At 42.5% G+C, this 25,978-nt stretch overlaps 1 protein-coding gene across 1 annotated transcript in view; it reads right to left on the minus strand.

The window, feature by feature from the left end:
* Positions 1-25,947, minus strand: part of LOC308394519 (uncharacterized protein) — a 42,698-nt gene extending 16,751 nt beyond the window's left edge. The window contains exons 1-7 of the mRNA XM_080878875.1: positions 25,625-25,947; positions 25,411-25,547; positions 25,228-25,326; positions 24,989-25,093; positions 23,438-23,676; positions 23,207-23,248; positions 1,524-1,674 (exon numbers count right to left, since the gene is read on the minus strand). Coding sequence (XP_080735001.1) covers positions 1,524-1,674; positions 23,207-23,248; positions 23,438-23,676; positions 24,989-25,093; positions 25,228-25,326; positions 25,411-25,499 — 725 coding nt within the window. The 5' untranslated portion in view covers positions 25,500-25,547; positions 25,625-25,947. The remainder of the gene's footprint in view (positions 1-1,523; positions 1,675-23,206; positions 23,249-23,437; positions 23,677-24,988; positions 25,094-25,227; positions 25,327-25,410; positions 25,548-25,624) is intronic.
* Between the last annotated feature and the right edge of the window lie 31 nt (positions 25,948-25,978).

Raw genomic sequence — 25,978 nt, forward strand, 5'->3', positions numbered from 1 at the left:
ACCAACATAAAAAAAATGAGTTTTAAGGCATGCTTCTAAAGACTGACTAGACTCTGAAGTACGAATATCATCTGTCAAGTTAGTCCAGAGTCTAGGCACTGCAACTGCAAAGGCCTGATCTCCTCTACGCTTTAATCGAGACCTCGGTTGTACTAAGAGCATCTGGCTAGACAATGTCATTGCTCTTTAAATAGAAAAGAAAGAAATAACTGTGCCCATGTGGATCCTTATCATTCAAGATCGTGAAAAGATTCTATACTCAGAGAATATTGTTGATTTCATATGACAGAGAAGATTTGGGAGATGCAGGAGGTGAAGATTTCTCAGAACACTAGGCACTTTGACTTCACTGTGTAAAGTATGGAAGTCAGAAAAGGAGGGAGAAGTGAGGAGATGGACACAAAGGAAATGTCTTGGGCAGACTCAAACTCAAGCACTGGAGTCACAACTCTAACCTTTAGTACATGAGTCACATACTCAGTAAACTATAGCAGCAGTCAGCAGTTTGTCAGTTAATTTGAAGACGATGAGAATGGCTATGAGCCAATCCAAAAACAACCTCATCAGCAGCCACGAAAGGGGAAAAAAGCATTTAGACTGAATGGTCTTCTTGCCCAAGGAGTGAGCCACTGTACTCATTGTACAGGCTATCCAAGCTGATTTCAACTTTTGATCCCAGATACCACCTGGAAAATCATCCAAATTAGGAGATTTTCCCTGATCTGAGTTGTGTTTTCAATTCAGTTGTAACAAAAGAAGAGCTGTTATCTGTGTGCCCACAATAAAAAGAAAGACAATGTACATGTGTAAAGTCTAAAATCATTAAAAGCAATGGAAAAGCTTATTATGGATAGTGGTGCAGTTTATCATCAAAGGCTGGCAAAAAGGACACCATGTTGGCAATAAATGGCATGAAGTCTGAGTTGTTTTTGTATTTTTGATTTTTGTGGGCGGATTATAATCTGGAGGAAATTTTATGGCAGCCATAGAAGAGACAACCAGGGAAAGTATGCTTAAGACGGAAGGAGCTAGAACTGCTTGTTTGATATGCACCAAAGTCTGCACCAACAATTTGACAACTCCCACTTGGCAACAGTGTGAAGGAAAAACTCCAGGAGAATGAGGCTCAGGAGGTACAACCATCTGCTGTTAACAGTTTGGGGTGAGGGGAGAGCTCAGGTCAAGAATAGTAAACAAACACTGAAGCCCAAGGCACAGTGTAGTAAAAACTAATGATTAAATGCAAAACTGGTGCATGAACACATGGAAAGTAAAGTTTGATTGTTTGGTTTTTTTTAAAAGACCAGTAACACAGCAGCAGCACTAATAATGATACTGCCATAGTTTTTGGATGTTGCATCACAAGAACATTGAGTTTATGAGACATTAAAAAGGTTACAGTTGTTTTAGAGTAATTGCCATGCTTTGGGACACAAATTCTTACAAAGATGGAAAGTCTGATTAAATAAATTACAGACTCAACTGCATGATAAAAGTAGAGGGATCAGTACAAATGTACTTACACAGCTTTGTTGGAGGCTTTGACCACTGGCAGTAGCCTCCGAAGAGCCTCCTCTGAAGCTGAGTATTTCTTCAGGTCAAATACATCCAGATCTTTTTCTGATGAGAGTAAGATGAAGACCAGAGCTGACCACTGAGCAGGAGACAGCTCATCTGTGGAGAAACTTCCTGAAGTCAGTGACTGTTGGATCTCCTCTACTAGAGAACGATCATTCAGTTCATTCAGACAGTGGAACAGATTGATGCTTTTCTCTGCAGACAGATTCATACTGAGTTTCTTCTTAATGTACTGGACTGTTTCCTGAATAGTCTGTGAGCTACTTAGTGTGTCTGGCAAAAAATTTCGTAGGAGAATCTGATTGGGCTGCATTGAAAGACCCAGGAGGAAGCGCAGGAACAAGTCCAGGTGTCCATTTGGACTCTGTAAAGCCTTGTCCACAGCACTCTGGTGGACATACTGTAGTTTTGGTGCATTAAAAAATTTTGACCACCAGGACGATGTCTGTTGTTCTTCCAGCAGATTGACTGCAGAGTTGATGAAGGTCATGTGGACATGAAGAGCAGCCAGAAACTCCTGAACACTCAGATGGATGAAGCAGAACACCTTGTCCTGGTACAGTCCTCTCTCTTCTTTAAAGATCTGTGTGAGCACTCCTGAGTACACTGAGGCTGCTCTGATATCGATGCCACACTCTGTCAGGTCTGATTCATAGAAGATCAGGTTTCCTTTCTGCAGCTGATCAAAAGCCAGTTTTCCCAAAGACTCAACCGTCCTCCTGCTCTCTGGAGTCCAGTGTGGATCTGTCTCAGCTCCTCCATCATACTTGACCTTCCTTATTTTGGCCTGAACCACCAGGAAGTGGATGTACATCTCAGTCAGGGTCTTGGGCAGTGTTCCTTTCTCTCTGGTTTGCAGCACATCCTCCAGAACTGTAGCAGTGATCCAGCAGAAGACTGGGATGTGGCACATGATGTGGAGGCTTCGTGATGTCTTGATGTGGGAGATGATCCTGCTGGCCTGCTCCTCATCTCTGGATCTCTTCCTAAAGTACTCCTCCATCTGTGGATCAGTGTACCCTCTAATCTCTGTCACCATATTAACACATTGTGGAGGGATCTGATTGGCTGCTGCAGGTCGTGTGGTTATCCAGATGCGAGCAGAGGGAAGCAGGTACCCCCTGATGAGGTTTGTCAGCAGCACATTCACTGAGGTGGACTTTCTAGGGTCAGTTAGGATTGTAGTTTTGTGGAAGTCCAGAGGAATTCGAGACTCATCTAGACCATCAAAGATGAACACAACTTGGAAGTCTTCAAAGCTGCAAATTCCTGCTTTTTTGGTTTCAGTAAAGAAGTGATGAACAAGTTCCACCAAGCTGAACTTTTCCTCCTTCAGCACATTCAGCTCTCTGAAAGTGAATGGAAATATGAACTGGATGTCCTGGTTGACTTTGTCTTCAGCCCAGTCCAGAGTGAACTTTTGTATTAAGATTGTTTTCCCAATACCAGTCACTCCCTTTGTCAGCACTGTTCTGATTGGTTCATGTCTTCCAGGTGATGCTTTAAAGATGTCTTCTTGCCTGATTGTTGTTTCTGGTCTGGCAGGTTTCTTGAACACAGTTTCAATCATTCTGGCCTCATGTTCATCATTGATCTCTGCAGTCTCTCCCTCTGTGATGTAGAGCTCTGTGTGGATCTGATTCAGAAGCGTTGGGTTTCCTGCTTTAGCAACCCCCTCAAACACACACTGGAACCTCTCCTTCAGGTTAGATTTGAGTTTAAACTGACAGTTTTGAAGACCCTCTGAATTTAAAACAGGAAACAAGATGATTAGTGTAATCCATTTTATATAGAATGAAGAATAATATAATACACACACACACACATATACACATATATATATATATTAGGGGTGCAACGATACATAAAATTCACGGTTCGGTTCGATACTTTGGTGTCACGGTTCGATATTTTTTCGATACAAAAAAAATGTTCATGCCTTTTTAATTTGTCATTTATTAAAATTATAAATATATATTTTAACTCAAAAGTACAGTTTTTAAATTTAACCCTAACCCTTGTGCGTGTTTTTTATTTTGACAGCGAATGCGCACCTGCGGACCACTTATGTGCAGCCCTGGTTATTTAGCTCGTCATATTGCAGCCACAGAAATTATTTTGTCCATGAAACCATAAAGCTGCACTTTCTTTTTGCCTTATAGTCTGATTTGTCATAACTTCTCCGTTTTGTGGTAAGCTTTTCTTTGGCTGTCACTTCTTCACCCTGACCTGTCTTGTTTGGCTCAGCAGAACTGAAATGCTTTTACACACGCACTCACATAAGCTCAGCGATTCTCAGCGATTCTCTGCGCGATCAACCTCTCACATGTTTAGCTTGCTGCGGGAGATTTCACTTGTCATGTTTGCATAGTAAGCTAACGATTAATAAGACGATGTCAGAGGAATTGGTGCGCAAATTATCATCACTCACAGATCAGTGCTGTCGCTCTCTATACACAGTTCGCACGATTGCAAAGTGAAAGCAAAAAAACAAGCGCAAATTCAAACGCGATTTCAATATGTCACATATTGACAGTGGCTCACCGATGCCAATGACATAATTACCCAGCTACATTTCTGAAAGAATGCAAAAGCATTGACATATATTTTTCCTTCCTACAATAGCCCGACGGGCAGGGTAGCCCGACTGAAAAAATCGCTAGCCCCAGGACGTCAGGCTAGCGATATTGCAAGCCCTATATCTGATTGAGGAATCACTCATCTTTGGAAAAGAGAGTTTATTACAGAGAAATGTCTCTTTCCAAAATAAAAGCTATACTATCCGCTTCTTCTGGGCTATATTCTCAGCAGCATAAGGAGAATCATGTGCTAACAGCTGTCTAAATGACTCGGCTAAAGTTAGTAGCATGCTTGTTGTTTTTGTCTTTGCACTAGGATGATGTCGGCGTAAATGTGCAGTCATATTCGTTGTGTTCCCACTAGTGCTTTCAGGTTAATCTCGTTGAAATGACCTTAACACCACAACACGGCAAATCTCCGTTAACGAGCTACCGCCGATCGCCCCGTGCATGGGGCTAGACGGCTAACACGTTAACGAGCTAACTGCGCTAACACACTAGTTCCCACCCATGTAATTGAGCATTGCACGGCACATCCAACATACTGTTTTACTTTAGTCCATGACTCGCTTACCTTCAGGGTCATACGTCACATGAAAACCAAACTAATTCCAAACGCCAGATCTGAATGAGGGTGGGGGAGGTGCCCTGCGCTCTTCCTTCTGACTATGCTGTCTGTGTGGAGCACTCAGTGGATCTGCGCTCGACAGTGCAGCCTAGGCGGAGTAGTCGAACGCAGATTCACTGAGCGCTCCACACAGACAGCATCGTCAGAAGGAAAATTGATAAAATAAATTACAAATGTTGTATTGTTCGATACATATGCGTACCGAACCGAAAGCACTGTATCGAACGGTTCAATATCGATACGAATATCGTTGCACCCCTAATATATATATATATATACACATATATATATATACACACACACACACACACACACACACACACACACACATATATATATACACACACACACACACACACACACACACACACACACACACACATATATATACACATATATATATATATATATATATATATACACACACACACATATACACACACACACATATACACACACACATATATACACACACACACACACATATATACACACACACACACATATATACATATACATATATATATATATATATATATATATATGTATATACACATATATATATATATATATATATATATGTGTATATATACATATGTGTGTATATATATATATATATACATATATATATATATGTGTATATATATATATATATATATGTGTATATATATATGTGTATGTATATATATATATATATATATATATATATATATATATGTATATATATATATATATATATATGTGTATATATATATATATATATATATTGGGGGTGCAACAATACACAAAATTCACGGTTCGGTTCGGTTCGATACTTTGGTGTTACGGTTCGATATTTTTTCGATACAAAAAAAATGTTTATTTTGACAGCGAATGCGCACCTGCGGACCACTTATGTGCAGCCCTGGTTATTTCGCTTGTCATATTGCAGCCACAGAAATTCTTTTGTCCATGAAACCATAAAGCTGCACTTTCTTTTTGCCTTATAGTCTGATTTGTCATAACTTTTCCGTTTTGTGGTAAGCTTTTCTTTGGCTGTCACTTCTTCACCCTGACCTGTCTTATTTGGCTCAGCAGAACTAAAATATTGTGGCGAGCTCAGACAAGGAGGAGATGGAGGTGTCGTTTGGTCTTGCTTCCCGTGAGCTAGCCAGGGAGCACAGCCGTTTATTGACATCTGCAGAAGAACACTGCCGCTAGCTAACTGCTCAGCGCGGCAACCGCACAGCAACAACAACAACAACACACAGGGCGCCCTCTGACCCCGGATGGATACACCGTCGCAGCGAGAGGGCGTCACCCGTCACTATGGCAACATAAACAACACATAACTGTACAAAAAGAACCCCGAACAGCCCTGACCCGCTACATAGCCCCCACCTAAGGGGTCAGTCGCCCCCAACGACCCCATTACCCCACACAAAGTCCTGCAAATGTCCAGGTGCCTTCTTTTGGCGCACCGGCCGGTCACGACCGGCGGGGGAAAAGTCACTCGGGTCAGAACATGGGGTGCCACCATCATCCCACTTCTGACACCAATGTGGCGAGCTCAGACAAGGAGGAGACGGAGGTATCGTTTGGTCTTGCTTCCCGTGAGCTAGCCAGGGAGCACAGCCGTTTATTGACATCTGCAGAAGAACACTGCCGCTAGCTAACTGCTCAGCGCGGCAACAGCACAGCAACAACAACAACAACAACACACAGGGCGCCCTCTGACCCTGGAAGGACACACCGTCGCAGCGAGAGGGCGTCACCCGTCACTATGGCAACATAAACAAAACATAACTGTACAAACAGAACCCCGAACAGACCTGACCCGCTACAATATATATCCCGCTGCTTTTACACACGCACTCACATAACGCTCAGCGATTCTCTGCGCGATCAACCTCTCACATGTTTAAGCATGTTTAAGATTTCACTTGTCATGTTTGCATAGTAAGCTAACGATTGATAAGACAATGTCAGAGGAATTGGTGCGCAAATTATCATCACTCACCAATCAGTGCTGTCGCTCTCTATACACAGTTCGCGCGATTGCAAAGTGAAAGCAAAAAACAAGCGCAAATTCAAATGCGATTTCAATATGTCACATATTGACAGTGGCTCACCGATGCCAATGACATAATTACCCAGCTACATTTCTGAAAGAATGCAAAAGCATTGACATATATTTTTCCTTCCTAAATTCAAATTCAAATTCAAATTTTATTTGTCACGTACACAGTCATACACAGTACGATATGTAGTGAAATGCTTGGACAACTGCTCGTGACCTAAAGAAAACAAAAAAGGAAAAGGCTATGAATAAGATAGGAAATAAATATGAAAAATTAAAAAGGGTAAATTTAACTAGGAAGGAATAAAATATAAATTAAGGTTAAAAATGAAATAACTGTACAACACAAATTAGAATGAAGGGTAAATTTAACTGGGAGAATAAGATAAAATATATAAATTAAAGTTGAAAATAAAATAACTGTACAACAAAATACACAATATAGAACTATATAAGAATGTATGAAGAAATATAAATAAATATATACACAATAACAGCAGCATATACACAATAACAGCAGCGTGATTTAAGTAATGAAGTGAAAACAATGTCCAGAATGTCCAGTGTGTGTAAGAACTGTATGTGTGGGTCAGTACTGTGTGGTGGTGTGATTGAGAGACCGTATCGCCTGCGGGAAGAAGCTCCTCCTCAGTCTCTCTGTGTTGGTCTTCAGGGAGCGGAATCGCTTTCCTGACCTCAACAGAGAGAACAGTCTGTTGTTGGGATGGCTGAGGTCCTTCACGATCTTCCTGGCCTTGGTCCAGCACCGCCTGCTGTAGATTGAGTGCAGGTCAGGGAGCTCGGAGCGGATGGTGCGCTCAGCTGACCGCACAACCCTCTGTAGAGCTCGTCTGTCCTGCATGGTGCTGTTCCCGAACCAGGTTAAGATGTTTCCCGTCAGGATGCTCTCTATGGTGCAGGAGTAAAAGTTCCTGAGCACCTTGGAGGGCAGTTGGAAGTCTCTCAAGCATCTGAGGTGGTAGAGACGCTGACGGGCCTTTTTCACCACGGTGTTGATGTGACAGGACCATGACAGGTCCTGCGTGATGTGAACTCCGAGGTATTTGAAGCTGTCCACTCTCTCCACTGGGCACTCGTTGATGACAGGGGTCTGGTAGTTCCTCTCCTGCTTAGTGCTGAAGTCCACTATCAGCTCCTTTGTCTTACTGACGTTTAGAAGGAGGTTGTTCCTCTGGCACCAGTTCTCCAGATTCCTAATCTCCTTCAGGTAGGCCGTCTCATTGTTATCAGAGATCAGGCCCACCACGACGGTGTCGTCAGCAAACTTGATGATGGTGGTGGAGCTGGTAGTGGCCACACAGTCATGTGTGTACAAAGAGTACAGCAGGGGGCTCAGAACACACCCCTGGGGGGCTCCAGTGCTGAGAGTGGTGGAGGCTGAGACATGTCCGCCCATCCTTACTGCCTGTGGTCTGCCAGTTAGGAAGTTGGAGATCCACAGACACATAGATGAGCTGAGTCCCAGATGCTCCAGCTTGGTGGTGAGTGTGGAGGGAATTATGGTGTTAAATGCAGAGCTGTAGTCTATGAAGAGCATTTTAACATAATTCCCCTTTCTAGTGTCCAAGTGAGTGAGTGATGTGTGGAGGAGATGAGAGATGGCATCGTCTGTGGAACGATTTGGACGGTAAGCAAACTGTAGTGGGTCCAGTGTGTCTGGTAGTGAAGAAATGATGAAGTCTCTGACCAGGCGTTCAAAGCACTTCATCACTACTGAGGTGAGGGCTACAGGGCGATAGTCATTAAGAGAAGCAGGGTGGGGTTTCTTCGGGACAGGAACAATGATGGACTCTTTGAAGCATGTGGGGATCACCGACTGAGATAGAGAGATGTTGAATATCTCAGTGAACACAGGAGCTAGCTGGTATGCGCAGTCTCTTAGGATACGACCTGGGATGCCGTCTGGTCCTGCTGCTTTCCTGGTGTTCACTCTCTTGAAGGTTCTCCTTACTTCATGCTCGGAGATGACGAGCACGCTTCCGGTGCTGGCAGTATCTTCCTGTCTGCAGCCGTTAGCGCCGCTAGCACTAGCATTGTTGGAGACCTTAGCTGCAGCCTCGAAGCAAGCATAGAAAGTGTTCAGCTCGTCTGCCAGAGTCACGGCCGCGTTCGTCATACCGGTTGTTGGTGCTTTATAGTCCGTTATTGTCCTTAGTCCCCGCCACAGGCTCCTAGAGTCACTCTGTTGGAGTTGTGACTCTAGTTTCCTCCCGTAGCGCTGCTTCGCCTCTTTCACCGCCCTCCGCACGTTATATGACGCGGCTTTGTACGGGTCCATGTCCCCCGTCATGAGTCCCGTGTTGTAGGCAGCGGTGCGGGATCTCAGAGCGTCGCGGATGGTTTTATCCACCCACGGCTTCTGGTTGGGAAACGTTGTGATAGTCTTTGTCTCCACGGTATCATCCGCTAGTTTCCCGATGAATCCCACAACCGCTTCCGTAAACACGTTGACATCATCATCGGAGCTGTTTCTGAACATGCCCCAGTCTGCGTCATCGAGTGCGTCCTGTAACGCGGCCACCGATTGATCCGTCCAGCGCGCGACCTTCCTCTGAACCGGAACTTCCTGTTTCAGCCTTTGTTTGTATTTTGGGATGAGGAAGATGGCGGCGTGATCAGATTTGCCAAAAGGAGGGCGGGATTGTGCCTTGTAGCCGTCCTTGACCGTAGTGTAGCAGTGGTCCAGTGTCCTTTCACCTCTGGTGGGGCAGGAGATGTGTTGATAAAAGTTCGGCGCTGCGCGTTTGAGGTTCGCGCTATTAAAGTCCCCCGTCACAATAAGCGCAGCGTCCCGGTGTTGTGTCTGGTGCTGTGTGAGTGCCTCATGCAGCTCGCATAAGGCGGTGACCGTGTCCGCTTGTGGTGGAATATAAACGGCACTTATAATGACCAATGTAAATTCCCGAGGTAGATAAAAAGGACGACACATGATGGACAGTAGTTCCAGATTTGGTGTGCAGGAGCGTGTGAGAGGAACAACGTTCGCACTGTTGCACCAGTTGTTGTTCACCATTAAACACACGCCGCCTCCCCTTGACTTCCCCGAGTCCCGTGTCCTGTCCATGCGGTGAACCGAGAAGAACTCGGCCGGCTGGATGGCGTGGTCCGGCACCGCTGGGTTCAGCCATGTCTCGGTGAAGCAGAGGAGATTGCAGTCCCGAATGTCTCTCTGGAACTTTACCCTGGCCCTGAGGTCGTCAAGCTTGTTCTCCAGTGACTGGACGTTGGCGAGCAGGATGCTAGGCAGAGGTGTGCGGTGTGCACGAGCTCTCAGTCTGTTCCTGACGCCGGCTCGCTTCCCTCTAGGCTGCCGCCGCTTCCCTTTGTTCTCCCTCAAGATCTCACTCGGCCAGCTCGGATCTGGAGTTAAAAACTTCGAATTGTGAGTACATTGTAAACCAATAGAAACAAGAGTGTCACTGTCATACCTAATGTACCCAATGGTGGTGATTTTGCCGATTTAGAAACGCTGAAAACTAACTTAAAAAACAAAGACAAAGAAAAAGTGGTCGGAGCAGTCGTGACCGCAGCCGACCTCACCGGTAGCCCGACTGGAAAAATCGCTAGCCCCAGGACGTCGGGCTAATGGCTGTCTAAATGACTCGGGTAAAGTTTGTAGCATGCGTGCTTGTTGTTTTTGTCTGCTTCCACTTGTCTTTGTACTAGGATGATGTCGGTGTAAATGTGCAGTCATATTTGTTGTGTTCCCACTAGTGCTGTCAGCGTAAATCTCGTTGAAATGACGTTAACGCCACAACACGGCAAATCTCCCTTAACGAGCTACCGCGGATGGCCTGTGCATGGGGCTGGACGGCCAACACGTTAACGAGCTAACTGCGCTAACACACTAGCTCCCACCCATGTAATTGAGCATTGCGTGGCACATCCAACATACTGTTTTACTTTAGTCCATGACGTGCTTACCTTCAGGGTCATACGTCACATGAAAACCAAAATAGTTCCAAACGCCAGATCTGAATGAGGGTGGGGCAGGTTCAATTTGCCATGTTGCAAGGAGAGCTTAACTTCTGTCTCGCTAGCTTGCCCTGCGCTCAGTGAATCTGCGTTCGACTACTCCGCCTAGGCTGCACTGTCAAGCGCAGATTCACTGAGCGCTCAACACAGACAGCATCGTCAGAAGGAAAGTTGATCAAATAAATTAAAAATTTATTTTGTATTGTTCGATACATATGCATACCGAACCGAAAGCACTGTATCGAACGGTTCAATATCGATACGAGTATCGTTGCACCCCTAATATATATATATATATATATATATATATATATATATATACACACACACACACACACATGTGTGTGTGTGTATATACACATATACACATGCATACATACATACGTGTTTAGACCATTATTATACAGCACTAAATCACAACAATAGTCGCCTCAAGGTGAGACCAAGTAATACCTCTTGTTGCACTCTACATTACCTCTTATCCACCTTTAAAGCCAGACACTCCACTCAATGCTCAAGCTTATGTAGAAAGTTACACGTTTTACTAGATTGGGGCAAGACTGGAATTTGGGTCACCTATCATGGTGCAACTGTGACTGTGACAGACAACTCAGCCTCTTACTAAAAAGATTGGTTTGTAAACCATAGCACTGGTGGAATACAATGCTTGCAAAGAGATAACTATGGGATTTGAGTCACCATTTTTCTAGTGGGTCACAATAAATGTGAATATAGATTGGATTAACTCTCTGTATTATATTCAACAGCGTTTCCTGAATAATACCAGAGATACAGAAAAAGGGACTCTGAACAGCTGCATGCTGCATCACTCATGATTTGGCAGAATAGAATGGCACTGGACATTTTGCTAGCTGAGAAAGGGGGTGTTTGCAGAATGTTTGGTAGCAGCTGTTGCACATTCATCCCAAACAACACCTCTCCAGATGGCTCTGTGACACGTTGGCAGAAGAACTAGCTGAAATTCTGGGATCAATGATCCATTTAAGGACTTCCAAGACCAATGGTTTTGAAAGTAGAATGGTCTAATCTCTTCTCTCTTAGTATCTATTGCAGTTGCAGCCGCCTTGCTGATGCTGTGTGGCTGCTGCCACATTCCATTTATTTGAGCACCAATTCCCCGACTAATTGACACGGCGCTTACCAAGACCAATTACATGAATGACCAACTCTGTCTGGCTGATGAAGATGTCTCATATGACATCTCAGCATATGCTGGATTGTAACGTGTTGAAAACTGATAAGGATAAGGAGATACATGGACTTAATTAATCATAAATAAACACAGCATTGCTTTTATTGAAAAACGCTAAAAGAGTTAAGTTGTTTGAGTCTGTTGTGTTATATCACATATGATGAACCAGCTAAACATAGCACATACCTGTCGCCATGACATTCTCTCCCACTATTAACTCTATCCTAAACATGTCGTCATATGGCGAAGGAATTCCTGGTGTTGGGTCACTAGGAGGAGGGGGTAACTGCATAAAGAGTGACAGACAGACTTCCCCAATTTGAGGTTCCTGAATAGACTCTGTGCATTCTGTGACTCCTTTTTGATAAAAATGGTAAATGGTAAATGGCATTTGTATAGCGCTTTTCTAGTCCCTAAGGACCCCAAAGCGCTTCACACTACATTCAGTCATTGACCCATTCACACACACATTCACACACTGGCGATGGCAAGCTACATTGTAGCCACAGCTGCCCTGGGGCATACTGACAGAGGCGAGGCTGCCGGACACTGGCGCCACCGGGCCCTCTGACCACCACCAGTAGGCAAACATGGGGTTAGTATCTTGCCCAAGGATATTTGAAATGCAGCCAGGAGGCAGCCTGAGATCGAACCACCGACCTTCTGATTAGTGGCTGACCTGCTCTGCCACCTGAGCTACAGCCACCCCTTTTTGTAAGATAAAGTAAAGCTTCGCCTCTGCTCTGTCTCCGTTTGTCTTATCTTATTTTTCTAACAGGGTGTTACAGAGGAATTTTTGCGACTCTTGTTTGCAAATCCTTTTAAACTCATTTAGGCTAGATGTAACCATCAGGCAGTCATTTTCAGGTCACTACAGAGATGTTTGACAGGGTTGAAGTCAGCTCTCACTGGGTTAGTCTCAGACATTTGCGGAGCTGTTCCTAAGCCACAGCTGTGATGTCCTCGCTGTGTACTTAGGGTCATTGTTGTTTTGGAAGTTTTACCTTCAGCACTATGGAGGAGGCCTTCATTAAGGATATCTTTGTACCATACAGCTTTCCATCAACCTTGACCAGTCTCCCAGTCCTTGCAGCTGAGATACACCACCACAGCATGATGCTACCCCCACCGTGCTTTGCTGTTGGGATAGTATCGGGTAGATGATGAGTGATGCCTGGTTTCTTCCAGAGAAAGACTTTAGAATTGAAGAATTGATTTTATTAAAGCAGAAAGTCTTGTTCCTCACAGTCCGAGAGTCCTTCAGGTGCTTTTTTGAACTCCAAATGGGCTTTCATGTGTTTTGCACTGAGGAGAGGCCTGTGTCAAACAACTCTGCCATAAAGCCGAAACCTGTGGCGGTGCTGCAGTGATTGTTGTCCTTCTGGAACATAGTCCCATCTTCACAGAGGCTCTGTGAAGCTCAGAGTGAATTTCAGGCTCTTGGTCATCTCTCTCACTAAGACAATCTTGGGAGAATCCTTATAGTCTCTACCATTAGAGAATTATAAAGGCAAGAAGTTTTCTGTGGCCTCCTCCACATCTGTGCATTGCAACAACCCTATCTCTTAGGTTTGACTTCATGGCTTTGCTCTGATTTGTCAGCTGCGATGTCTTCTATAGAGAGGGGTGTACCTTTCCAAAACATAATCAGTCAATTTTTATTGTACTACAAGTGGCTTCCACTCAAGGTGTAGAAACTTCTAAGCAGTCAAGAAAAGCGGAAAGCTTGAATACTTATCTAAACATTGTTTTTATGATATATTTTTTTAATTAAAAAAAATTGGAATCATGTTTTCAGTTTGTCATTATGGTGTATTGAGTAAAGACTATTAAAATAAAAAAATATTCAAAAGATTGTAGCATCAGGCTCCAAAAGTGAAGCAAAAAGAAAGCTTCGGATGAGAAGTGCTTGACTCCCTGGTATAACTCACAAACTCACATCCTAAAGCAGAAAATCCATAATCTGATGAAAATGATGTCTCACTAATGTAGAAGATCTTAATTTAGCCTGAAGAGACAGTTTGTTTGTCAAAAAAAGAAAAGCCCTCTCTAAAGTCATGACATCTTAATATTCATCAATGGTTGAAATAAATAAGAACAACCCTAGGTTTCTCTTTAGCATTTTAGCCAAGCTGACAGAAAGTCAGATCCCTGTTGAGCCGAGATTTCCTTTAAACTTAACTAGTAATGAGTTAATAAATTTCTTCACAAATAAAATTTTAACCATGAGAGAAAATCTATCAGTCTATCTCTATTTATCAGCTACATAGCACAGGCCTTCAAGCTGGCAGTTGTTAAACAATTAGTTAAAAAATCATCACTTGACCCAACTGTCTTAGCTAGACATAGGCAAATATCCAACCTTCCTTTTATTTCAATTTTTTTTTGAAAAAGAGTAGTTGTAAAACAGCTAACTGATATAGGACTGCTTTCTTCCATTTGTGCTCTAAGATCAGAAACAGAGTGACTTTCAGAGTGAAGCTGAAAAAGTAGTTCATGCATTTATTACTCTTAGGCTGGACTACTGTAATTCTTTCTGAAAAGCCTTCAGTTGATCCAAAATGCTGCAGCAAGAGTCCTGACAGGGACTAGAAAGAGAGAGCAGATTTGTCATATATTGGCTTCCCTTCATTGACTCCCTGTTAAATCCGCAAATCAAAAACCTGCTACTCACATACAACATCTTAAATAATCAGGCCCAATCTTATCTAAATTACCTTATAGTGCCATATCACCCAGTTAGACCACCCAGTTAGTCGTCTCATTGTTAAAAATTTCTATGTATAATTGTATAAGTGTATAAATAGGGTCTGTACCTTAAAATATATAGCCGCCTGAGGTGACAGGAGACGGCTGGATTTTATGTGAATTCCAATCAGAGTGTTGAGAGATATCACTGGCTTTCAGAAGAAAGGTGTGGGTGAAACTGTGCAGGATGTACAGAGGGTAAACAAGTTTGTGGCGGGACGTGGTTTGTGCCAGGGCTGCAGGGGAGGCTGACACACACCAGAACCTCATCATGCCTCCCTTACATGAGCACCATATTATAAAATCTGGTAGCTTGGCTTGGGTTCTTGCCGACAGTGCCGCTGGCCCCAGTGGTGTCCCTGTGCACTTGAGGGATCTGCTCAGTCTGAGCCAGAGGTCCGCACACAGGAGGCACCTGCTCAGCCCAAGAGGGAGGTCAGCATGCAAGAGGGACTTGTTCAGCCCGATCCGGAGGTCAGTGAGCCCTCTGGTCCTGCCTCGTCTGGTCCTGCCTCGTCTGGTCCTGCATGCTGGCCACCTGCCAAGCCGCCTGTTAGCCTAGGGTCATGTCCACGCCTGCTGTGACACCGCCGCTTTCCACACAGTCGCCCCACAAACCAACCTGCATATCACACCTACTCAGGTGAGAAGAAAGCTGGGGAGGCTCAGACAGGGGAAAGCAGCAGGACCCAACAGCATGCTTTATTTATATAGCACATTTAAAGACCAGAGGTACACCAAAGTGCTTCTCAATCATAAAATATGAAATAAAATTAATTACATATGGGTACGATAATAGAGTACAAATACATTTCCAGACAAAACAAATCATCAGTCCCAGAGTGTTGAAAGCCTGTGCTAGGCAGCTTTGTGGAGTACTCCATCACCTATACAACCTGAGCCTGCACTTCCAGAGAGTCCCAGTGCTATAGAAAACATCATCCCTGGTGACTACAGGTCTCTAGGACTGACCTCTCATATTACGAAGGTTTTGGAGAGATTTATCCTGGAGCACCTCAGACCCCTGGTGAGCAAGTCACAAGACCCTCTGCAGTTTCCATACCAGCAGTGTTGGGGAGTAACGGAATACATGTACCGCCGTTACGTATTTAAAATACAAAATATGAGTAACTGTATTCCGTTACAGTTACCGTTTAAAAAGGTGGTATTCAGAATACAGTTACTTTGTTGAAATAAATGGATTACACTGCGGTACTTTCCTGTTTCATATTGTCGCGGGTCAGGAATGTTTGGGTTTTGTTTGACAGCTACGTTCTGTTGTTCCAGGCAGCAGCGTTACGGTTGCCATGGTTACAGGGCGACGCTCTCTCTCTCTCTCTGCGACTGTGTGTTTCCTGGGTGAGAGAGCGCCTTTTCGTTGTTGTTGTTGTGCTAAGCTAACAGGCAGAATGCTACAAGCATAGCTCTAAAGAATGTAGCATCATGGGCAGTGTAGTCCGTGTTGCAGGGAGAATGGACTGCCATACACGTTATGGGTCTGTAAGCGAGGAGGGAGAAAAAGGGGAGTGGAAAGGTACGAGTTGTCATGTAAATATAATAATAACCACTTCAGCCAAGAAGAGTGCCTGACGAGCCCAGTTGTAAGTAAGCTATTAAGACTCGACTGTACACCGTGTTCCTGTTTTCCTCCGAAAACAATAAGTTCCGTTGGAGCAGTCTTTCAACGCCTCTCTCTGTCTCTCGTAAGAAAAGTTGACCCACACAACAAAGTAAAGCTATTTTTCGGCTACGAGCCGACAGGGACCCCGCCGTATTAGTCAGAGGTCCCTTTACTACAGTTTGGAGACGAGGACCTTCAGTAATAGTAATAAATCACACAGCAATAGTACATTCACGTTGTTGTAAAAAGCATGATAATATATATCATAATTTTTATGGACTTTCGCTTTGGTGGCCTCAGAATCTCATCTCTGATTTTTGCAGATGATGTGGTTCTGTTGGCTTCATCGGGTGAGGGCCTCCAGCTCGCACTGGAACGGTTCGCAGCCGAGTGTGAAGCAGCGGGAATGAGGATCAGCACCTCCAAATCTGAGGCCATGGTTCTCAGCCGGAAAAGGGTGGAGTGCCCACTCCGGGTCGGGGATGAGTTCCTGCCCCAAGTGGAGGAGTTCAAGTATCTCGGGGTCTTGTTCGCGAGTGATGGGAGAAGGGAGCCGGAGATCGACAGACGGATTGGGGCTGCAGCTGCAGTAATGCAGACGCTGCACCGGTCCGTCGTGGTGAAGAGGGAGCTGAGTGTAAAAGCGAAGCTCTCAATTTACCGGTCGATCTACGTCCCTACCCTCACCTATGGCCACGAGCTGTGGGTAGTGACCGAAAGAACGAGATCGCGGATACAAGCGGCAGAAATGAGCTTCCTCCGAAGGGTGGCTGGCCTCTCCCTTAGAGATAGGGTGAGAAGTTCAGCCATCCGGGAGGGGCTCAGAGTAGAGCAGCTGCTGCTCCACATCGAAAGGAGCCAGCTGAGGTGGTTCGGGCATCTGACAAGGATGCCCCCTGGGCGCCTCCTGGTTGAGGTGTTCCAGGCATGTCCCACCGGGAGGAGGCCCCGGGGCAGACCCAGGACACGCTGGAGAGATTATATCTCTCGGCTGGCCTGGGAACGCCTTGGTATTCCCCCGGATAAGCTGGAGGAGGTGGCTGGGGAGAGGGAGGTCTGGGCCTCTTTGCTTAGGCTGCTGCCCCCGCAACCCGGCCCCGGATAAAGCGGATGAAGATGGATGGATGGATGGAATATATTAAGCAATCCAAAGTATTCAGAATACGTTACTGTCATTGAGTAACGTAACGGAATACGTTACAGAATACATTTTGGGGCATGTATTGTGTATTCTGTAATGGAATAAATTTTAAAAGTAACCTTCCCAACACTGCATACCAGCCCCACTTGGGAGTGGGCAATGCAGTGATACAGTGATACGACCACCACAGTTCGGATAATGTTCTTCGACTTCTCTAGCGTCTTTAACCCTTAAAACCGGTCAGAAAGGGCGCGCTCTGTTTTGCGTAACTATTTTTAAATCCCGGTAGATCTGCAACCACGTAAGCTAGCGCAATAATTTTTTTTGCATATGAAACCAGAGGAGTTGTACTTACATCTTATGCCATCAGCTTGTCCTAGGTCACAGTTTCCTTCCACATATAGTTTTGCAAAAACTGCATAAAAAGCACATGCAGCAACAAAAACATAATATTCCAGAAACACGCTTTGCCGATCCGATCAGCTGTTCGTAACACTTCCTATGTCCATCAGCGCGAACTATTACATGTCCGCCATGACCTGCCCGAAACTGGAAGTGACGTCATTTTGCGGAAATGTAGTTTTTTGCCTTCAGGGCCTAATGAGCCTATACTGGTGTTTTTAAAAGTTATGTTTGACTTCATGACTTTCTGTATCATTTCTGGGATGTTTAGGACTCAAATTGCACTGCTGGAAATAGCATATTCATCAAAATAAACTATTTTTTTGCAAATTTGCATCATAATATTTATTTTCATTTTTCCTGCAGTGTATAAAAATTGGTGTATTTCAAAAATAAAAATATAAAGACACTCAAAATAAATTTCCTGTGATGGGAGACTACTTTGTGCAACTCTTTTGTATTTGCAGTTTTGAGGGATAAGCCTCTTAAATTTCTCTAACTAGAAATATATGTTAAAAAGACAAAAACGATTTTCAAGTTTTTTGTACTTTATTGCACTTTTTTGAAATTTATGTAATTACTATGCAGTTAATGCATACATATTATTAAAATTTGGGCTAGAATGGTTGTATTGATGTATAGCAACTTGAAATGCTCCCAAAAATGGCACTACAGCATGTAAAAATATAATATGAGCTCTGGCGGACTTGGTTCTATGGTAGGTCTTAAAGGGTTAACACAGTCCGGCCCAGGCTGTTGAGGGAAAAGTTGGAAGACATGTAAGTGGAGGCTCCACTGGTCCAGTTGATCAGCACTACCTGACAGGCAGGCCGCAGTTTGTAAGACGGCAGAGCTGTGTGTCAGAGAATCTGAAGAACAACATCGGAGCACCCCAGGGAACTCTTATCCCTTTCCTCTTCACCATCTATATGACCAACTTCAAGTAGATCACAGAAACTTGTCTCCTCCAGAAATTCTCTGATGACACAGCCATTATTGGAAGTGTGGAGATGGGATGGGAAGAGGAGTACAGAAGACCGATTGATCGCTTTGTGAGGTGGTGTGAGGTGAACCACCTGCAGTTGAATGTGTCCAAATCAAAGGAGCTCGTGGTGGAATTTGGCAGAAACGGCTCCTGACCCTCCCCTGTCTGCATTGGTGGGACTGATATCGAAATAGTCACATCCTATTAGCGATGTTCCCTCTAAATTTTAATGTGTCTGAGCAAACACACAAACTACCTGAGTGTTCCCTTGGACCACTGTGAGCAACATCAGACGTGTGCACTGTGGCCACGTCCATTGCATCCATCCAAGTTACATGGTTTATTAAAAGAATAAAATTACAGCATTTACATTTCTGTTAGAATACTTTTAATTAGGTACTTTAGCACACTTATAATGAAAATTTAAAAAAAAATTGTTCATGACCTGTGTAGTATGTTAACACTATTGGAAGCAAAGATAAATTGAACAAAAATTTCAAAAACACACATAAAGCTCTGACTTGTATTATGAGTATGAGTCTGTGTGAAGCTCCTGCTGTGCACTGGGTGAGATTGTCCGACTGTCGTCTGTGAGTGAGTCCTGTAACTTTTTGTCTGCAAAATACAGTATATAATGACGATTGTTGTGCAAGTTACTTTGAAAAAGTAATTAACTATAGTAACTAGTTACTTCTTCAAAAAAGTAACTGAAAACAACAAAGTTATATGCAGCTATTTATCTAAAAATGCAGGAAATATGGGTTTTTATTATATAAACATTTCAAACTATTTACAGAACAATCAGGTGTTCTCGTCAAATAAGATGCCACACAAATTATTTATGCAATTCCAAAAATTATTTCATTCCACTATAAGATAAAGGAGAACATCACAAGCCTGATACCTGCAGGCCTGACAGCAGGAGGTGTATCACTCATCCTGTTTTCCACCTGGAGACAGCGTTTACACTCTAATTTGCCTTTGGTGTCTTTTTGCCAGCAACTGTGACATTCAGCACTCTCCTCATTGTTCTGACACACAAAAAAACTCTTATTGACTACACTACACACTAACTACACAACACAACACACCAACTTTAGACTTGTCACAAATCTCCCACATCTCAAAATTCTCTCTCTCTCTCTCTCTCTCTCTCTCTCTCGCTTTTTCGCTTTCTCGCTGCCATCACTCCTAAACACCTAAATGCTAGGGGTGGGGGAAAAAATCAATACTGTGTAGTATCGTGATATTTTGTTTGCTAATAATGTATCGATACAGGGACAGCAGAAATCGATATTTTGTTGCAAAAAAGGTTTTTGTGGACTGGAACATGCTCTGACTTCAGAGTATGTTGATCAGCTCCTTTTTCTGAGCAAGAATCCTGACATTCCTTCACTGTCCAAATGTGTTTAACTTTTTTTTTGGCAGCAATAAACATGACAGTTTACTTATTTTAATTTAAGACATGTTTTATTTTAATTAAGTTTAAAACTTTTTTATTTAATGTAAAATTATATTTTGTTTTAATTTACTTTCAAATTATTCAGTTGCTGAATGGGCTGCATAGTTTTCATAAGTTGCATAGTTCAGAATAGCTATAATTGTACCAGATGGTTGCATTCAGTTAAGTTGGACTAGACTATAATACAAGCCGTTCAGTTTGTCAACAATAAAACTGACTGAAATGAGAGAAAGACTGAGTGTGAGACTTTGATATTAGATAAAATGAATATTGATAAAGTTTACCTTTATGTACAGAATCTGAATATCGCAAAATATTTTAAAAAATTGCAATAATATCATATCGTGCGTTAAGTATTGTGATAATATCGTATCGTGGGATGTATGGTGATTCCCACCTCTACTAAATGCCATGCTGCCATATCATTTTTTGATTGGTCGACATGGTACATTTTTCCACCAATAGGAAAGGGTGGGGGGGTTTTTTGGTTTTTGTTTTTGCTCACAAGCGGAGAGTGCTTTTGAGGGCTTTCCTTAGAAAATGCAGTTTTTACCATTTCTTCCCGCAGTAAACATAAACAACAATAGTATTCAGGAAAAAAACATTGCATTTTTTATCATAACTCTGGTTTTTCGTGGCCTATCAACACAATTTAAAAACAGGCATATAGTTTGAAGTCCACACTTTTTACACAAAAAATTAGAATTGGGGTTGTCTTGGGTGGACATAACATCTTGTTGCTATGTCACCGTAAATTGGTCATGCTATTGGTATACCATGAATACTTTTTCTCCTCAGCCAATCAGCAATGTGATCAATTGGATCACAGGCTGGAGTGGTCTGCCAGTGGTCAGAGCTGGCTTTACTTTCTACAAAGGCTCAGATCCTTCAGTGTATACAGCAGGCTGCTCTATATGTTTTATCAGTCTGTTATTGCGAACACCATCTTCTTTGCGATGGCGTGCAGGCACCCAAGCAAAGGATGCAAATAGACTGAACAAACTCATCAGGAAGGTTGAGTCTGTTGTTGGCATGAAGATTGCCACCCTGGATGAGGTGATCAGTTATAGAATGCTGGAAAAATTGCTGGCAATCATGGACAATAAGTCCCATCCCTTCCATAACACACTGGATAATCTGAAGAGAAATTTCAGCAACAGGTTCCTTCAACCTCGCTGTCTGACGGAACGTTACAGGAAATTGTTCCTTCTGCTGCTATCAGAATCTTTAATTCATCCACTTGGGTCAGGTCCACACATGTGGAACAGAATTAATTACACCTCAATGCAGCCTGTCACTTTTGTACACTGTTAGGTATTTTAGTACCATGGTAGCATTTACTGGATATTGTTTTATAGTGACATTATGCAGGAAAACTCTGTCATTCAATAAGGCCCCTTTGTTTTAGTTATTTTTCTCTTTGACCCAAGAATTGATGTGTGAGAATCACAGGCTGGTACAAGGTTGAAATACCACAGAGATCACTCCCTCAGCTACATTAGTTTCTTAATCTTTTAGACGCCTGTTGAAGGCCAAATGGTTTGTTTCAGTTTTCACTAATGAAAGAACTCTTTGTTTTGTGCCTTGAAAATATGTCGCTGAGATAATCACAATTGTAGCTGAACTAATAAACTACACAAAGGATGCTTCTTCACCCAAGGGCAGGAAGACGCTCCCTTATCTTGGTCTGTACTGGTTTAAACTGATAATCTGCTGTCTCATGAATTTTACCCTCTATATAAACTGTTGTACTTGTGAATAAAGTTGAGTCACTTTGGGAAGACAATCTAAAGCAGTCTCTGTTTTCTTGTTCTCCCAAGCTGCTCCCGAGCTCATACTAACACGCTGAATGGCATGCTTGAATATTACTTGAGAATATATTTGACTGTGTTACAGACTAAGGGACATTCTCTGCTGATAGGTGAAGGTACATTCTCTGCTGATAGACGTCCACGCCTCGAAGGAAGTCGATCCACGGATTAGGCCCTGGAAACCGTTTCCTTCATACACCACAAGATATATTTCCACACATACTTGTCCTTTTATATTCATTGTATATTTATATTTATACCTTTATCTTTATATTTATCTATTTATCTTAATATTCATCTATCATAACTCTGTTTCTACACTCATTTTATAGGAGTGCATGTTGTTTTTGTGTATTTGCTGCTGTGACAACTCAATTTCCATCTGGAATTAATAAAGTTTCTGATTCCGAATCAGGTTTTAGAAAGACCTCATCTTCAACATTTTGGGGGGTTGTTATTTGCTTTGATAATTTTAAACAAATAGCATAATGGACAGCACAGTGTTAAAATATGTCTTTAAGTCTTTTGTTATATAATTTTACATATTTACTTATTTCTAAAATCTCTGGTTTAAAATTAAAAGTAATTTGAAAACATAAAGAGTAAATGTTTGAATGTTTTATAAAGTCATTGTACAATTTTCTAAAAGTATGGCTTGTAAGACTATTTCAGATTCCAAATATGTTAGATGCTTTTCTAGATTTTTTTTCTAATCTGCTATGAACCATCCTCACATCTCATCTAAAGCTCTGTAACCCTCCCTTTTAATGTTGTTTGCTGTTACACCCAGTGAAATAAAGTTAGAGATTATTAAACCAGCCAACTGTTCATTCATTAGAGCTCAAGCTTACAGTCATACAGCAGAGCTACAGTGAGGCTACAGAGACACCACATGGAAACAATCAAAGCTCTCATTGTTCAGCTCAGGCTTCGTGTGTTTCTGCTTTATTATTATCTACTGAGACAAACTAATGTATTCTTACCTTCTGATGAAACTGTTGAAGCTTCCTGGGCTGGGGGACTTCCTGTTAGGGAAAGTGCACTTTGAATCGTAAACTGGTCTTTTTAAAAATGACAACCTGCGTGGCATCAGAAATATATAAATATAACAAGTCAGACTATAATATTTTGATACATTTCATAAAATAAACTGTGACAATGTCATATCTGCATACCGTACTAAATGTTTAATGTGTCTTTTTCCTCTGACTTACCTTCATTCATCTTCTCTAAAATCAACCTCGCCCCCTGCATCACACGGTCTGAATATGCCTGCACCATCACTTCTACTGTTTTCAGTCTGTCTGCGTTCTCCAGCTGGTACTTATAGAGTTTGGGGAAGTCATCTCCAGGTTCATACTGCAGGTAAAAGTGGAAAAGCTTCAGCTCCTCCTCTCCCATTTTCTTCAGCATTTCCAGTAGCTGCACTGGTAAGGCCTTCTCCATCTCTGACCTGTAAAACATAAAACATGTCTCATCACATCTACGTTTTTAGCTTTTAGTATACTTCACAGTGCCCTCTAGTTGTCATGTATATTTTACCTAATGCAACTTCAACTCTAACAATGCTGTTAATATATAAATTAAAGAGATACTTATCGAATTAAACTTTCAACAGAAAACAAAGAGGGCTCACAATCTTTAGAAAACAACTTAAAATCAACTGACATTTCTACAAATCATATCACTTAAGTGTGTGAATGTGTGTGTGAATGGGTGGATGACTGGATGTGTAAAGCGCTTTGGGATCCTTAGGGACTAGTAAAGCACTATACAAATACAGGCCATTTACCACTTATTAAAAAATAGAAATATGAATGAAAAAATTAAGTCAAATAAATAAAATAAAAGTACAAGACTCCAGCAGAAAAAGATAAGCACGCTAATTAGTTTTTAATCAAGATTTAGACACTGGTTTAAAAGAGGTTTCTAAATCTGCTCTAGAATCAGAAATGTGGTACTAAGGAGGAATTCATAATAATTACAGTTAAAATATATTTTAAATTACCAACAACATGATGATATCATAACTCTGGTCCTTGGAGGACAAGGGTATCAGCCAAGCTTCAACTTAGAACCACTGACAGCTGCACACACAGTGTCATCGTTCCCCTGTCCTCACTAGCATGACCAGCCAGTTTGTTTTTGTTTTCCCTCCATCCCAACTTCCCGTCTCTTCTCCTTACTGTTTAGAAGAGTTCTGCGATTGGGTCCTGTCATTCTGCCGTCTGGGCAAAACTTGACACACAGACCCTGAACTGATGCACTTATGCTACAACAGTGCACAACTGTTTGTCCTCTGACATCCAGCAAAACCTGAAAGACCTGAGTGGAAGTTCCTCCCTACACTTTGTTTGAAGCAAAGCACAAAGGAGACACCTGCTGGAGCAGCTGGAGTCCTACAGATGCTCAGCCTCTTCACTACAGAAACATCTCCTATAACATCCATTCTTTACACTCTGACTGCTGTGTTTGTGGAAACACTCGAACACACACCGCTTCACATATGATCATGGAAACGTGCATGAAAAAGAGCTGAGCTGATATTAAACCTGATGGAGGATTTATTCACAAACACTGACTGACCAACAACATTTACACACACTTGTCTGCAGGAGAACAACTATCACCCTTTGACGCGTCACTCTTGAGAGACACACAGGTGAGTTCAGGTTCATGTTTGAGTCTCTGATGGTTGCTAAAAAAGTTCAGATCTTCAATAAAAGGTTAATCACATATTACTGATATTATCGACATTAGCAAACCTTTTCCCACTTGGCTCTCTTTGTTCCAATGTATTAATTAGCTTTTTCACTTGGGCACTCTGTAAGGACACACAGCTGGGTTCAGGTTTGAGTTTCTGATGGATCCTAAAAAATATATATAAAAAATAAAAAAATATAAAAAGAAAAATACAAAATAACAAAAATATATATAGCCAAGGTATAGACACAGTTTAGATGTGATGTAAATACAAGACATGTTAATACTGACATTAACTTACTTTTTCTGAAATGGTCGTGTTGGTTCAAATTTCTTGATGATATCCTTCACTTTGTCACTCTTTAAGGACACGCAGCTGGGTGGAGGTCCAGGTTGGTTCCTGTGAATAATGATGGAGCAGTGATGTGAGTGCTGAGCTGTGACATGAAGAAGAGTCATGGACAGTTAGAGATGGTCATCTCACCTCTGATCTTTGGTCTGGCTCTCATGTTCCCCACACAGAGTGGTTTTAGAGGGAGGGACTCCCTCCTCTCTGTCCTCACACTGATCCATGCTGCTGAATTCACATCCACATCAGCTCACACACACTTCTACCATCACCTGCAGACGAAACACAAATCATTCATGTGCACAACAACTGAGAACTGCACAGGTCATGTCTGATGTGTTGGACTAACCTGCACTCCATCTGAGACACAGCTTTCATCAGTTCACCATTACAGTTCACAGAGCCGACTTCAGCCTCCAAATCCCTCCATTACTGTAGTCCTACAAGTAAGCAGGTCAAACATGGCTGTAGAAGAGCAGCTTTATTTTAGTAACAATGCCCAGGGCCAAGCTGACTGCTTACAGAGTTCATATTCTAACTGCTGGCTGTTCTGCTAGCTAAGCAAACTAGTGTTGAAGGTCAAAGTAAAGAAATGATGTGATACTGCTGGGAGTTACATCACATACTAGCAGCATTTAGTTATTCAGCATTATATTTAATCCTTATTATCTCATCCTCTCACCTCTATTTAGCTCTGAAAACA

The sequence above is a fragment of the Rhamphochromis sp. 'chilingali' genome (genome assembly GCF_963969265.1).
Source record: "Rhamphochromis sp. 'chilingali' genome assembly, chromosome: 3".
NCBI lineage: Eukaryota > Metazoa > Chordata > Actinopteri > Cichliformes > Cichlidae > Rhamphochromis > Rhamphochromis sp. 'chilingali'.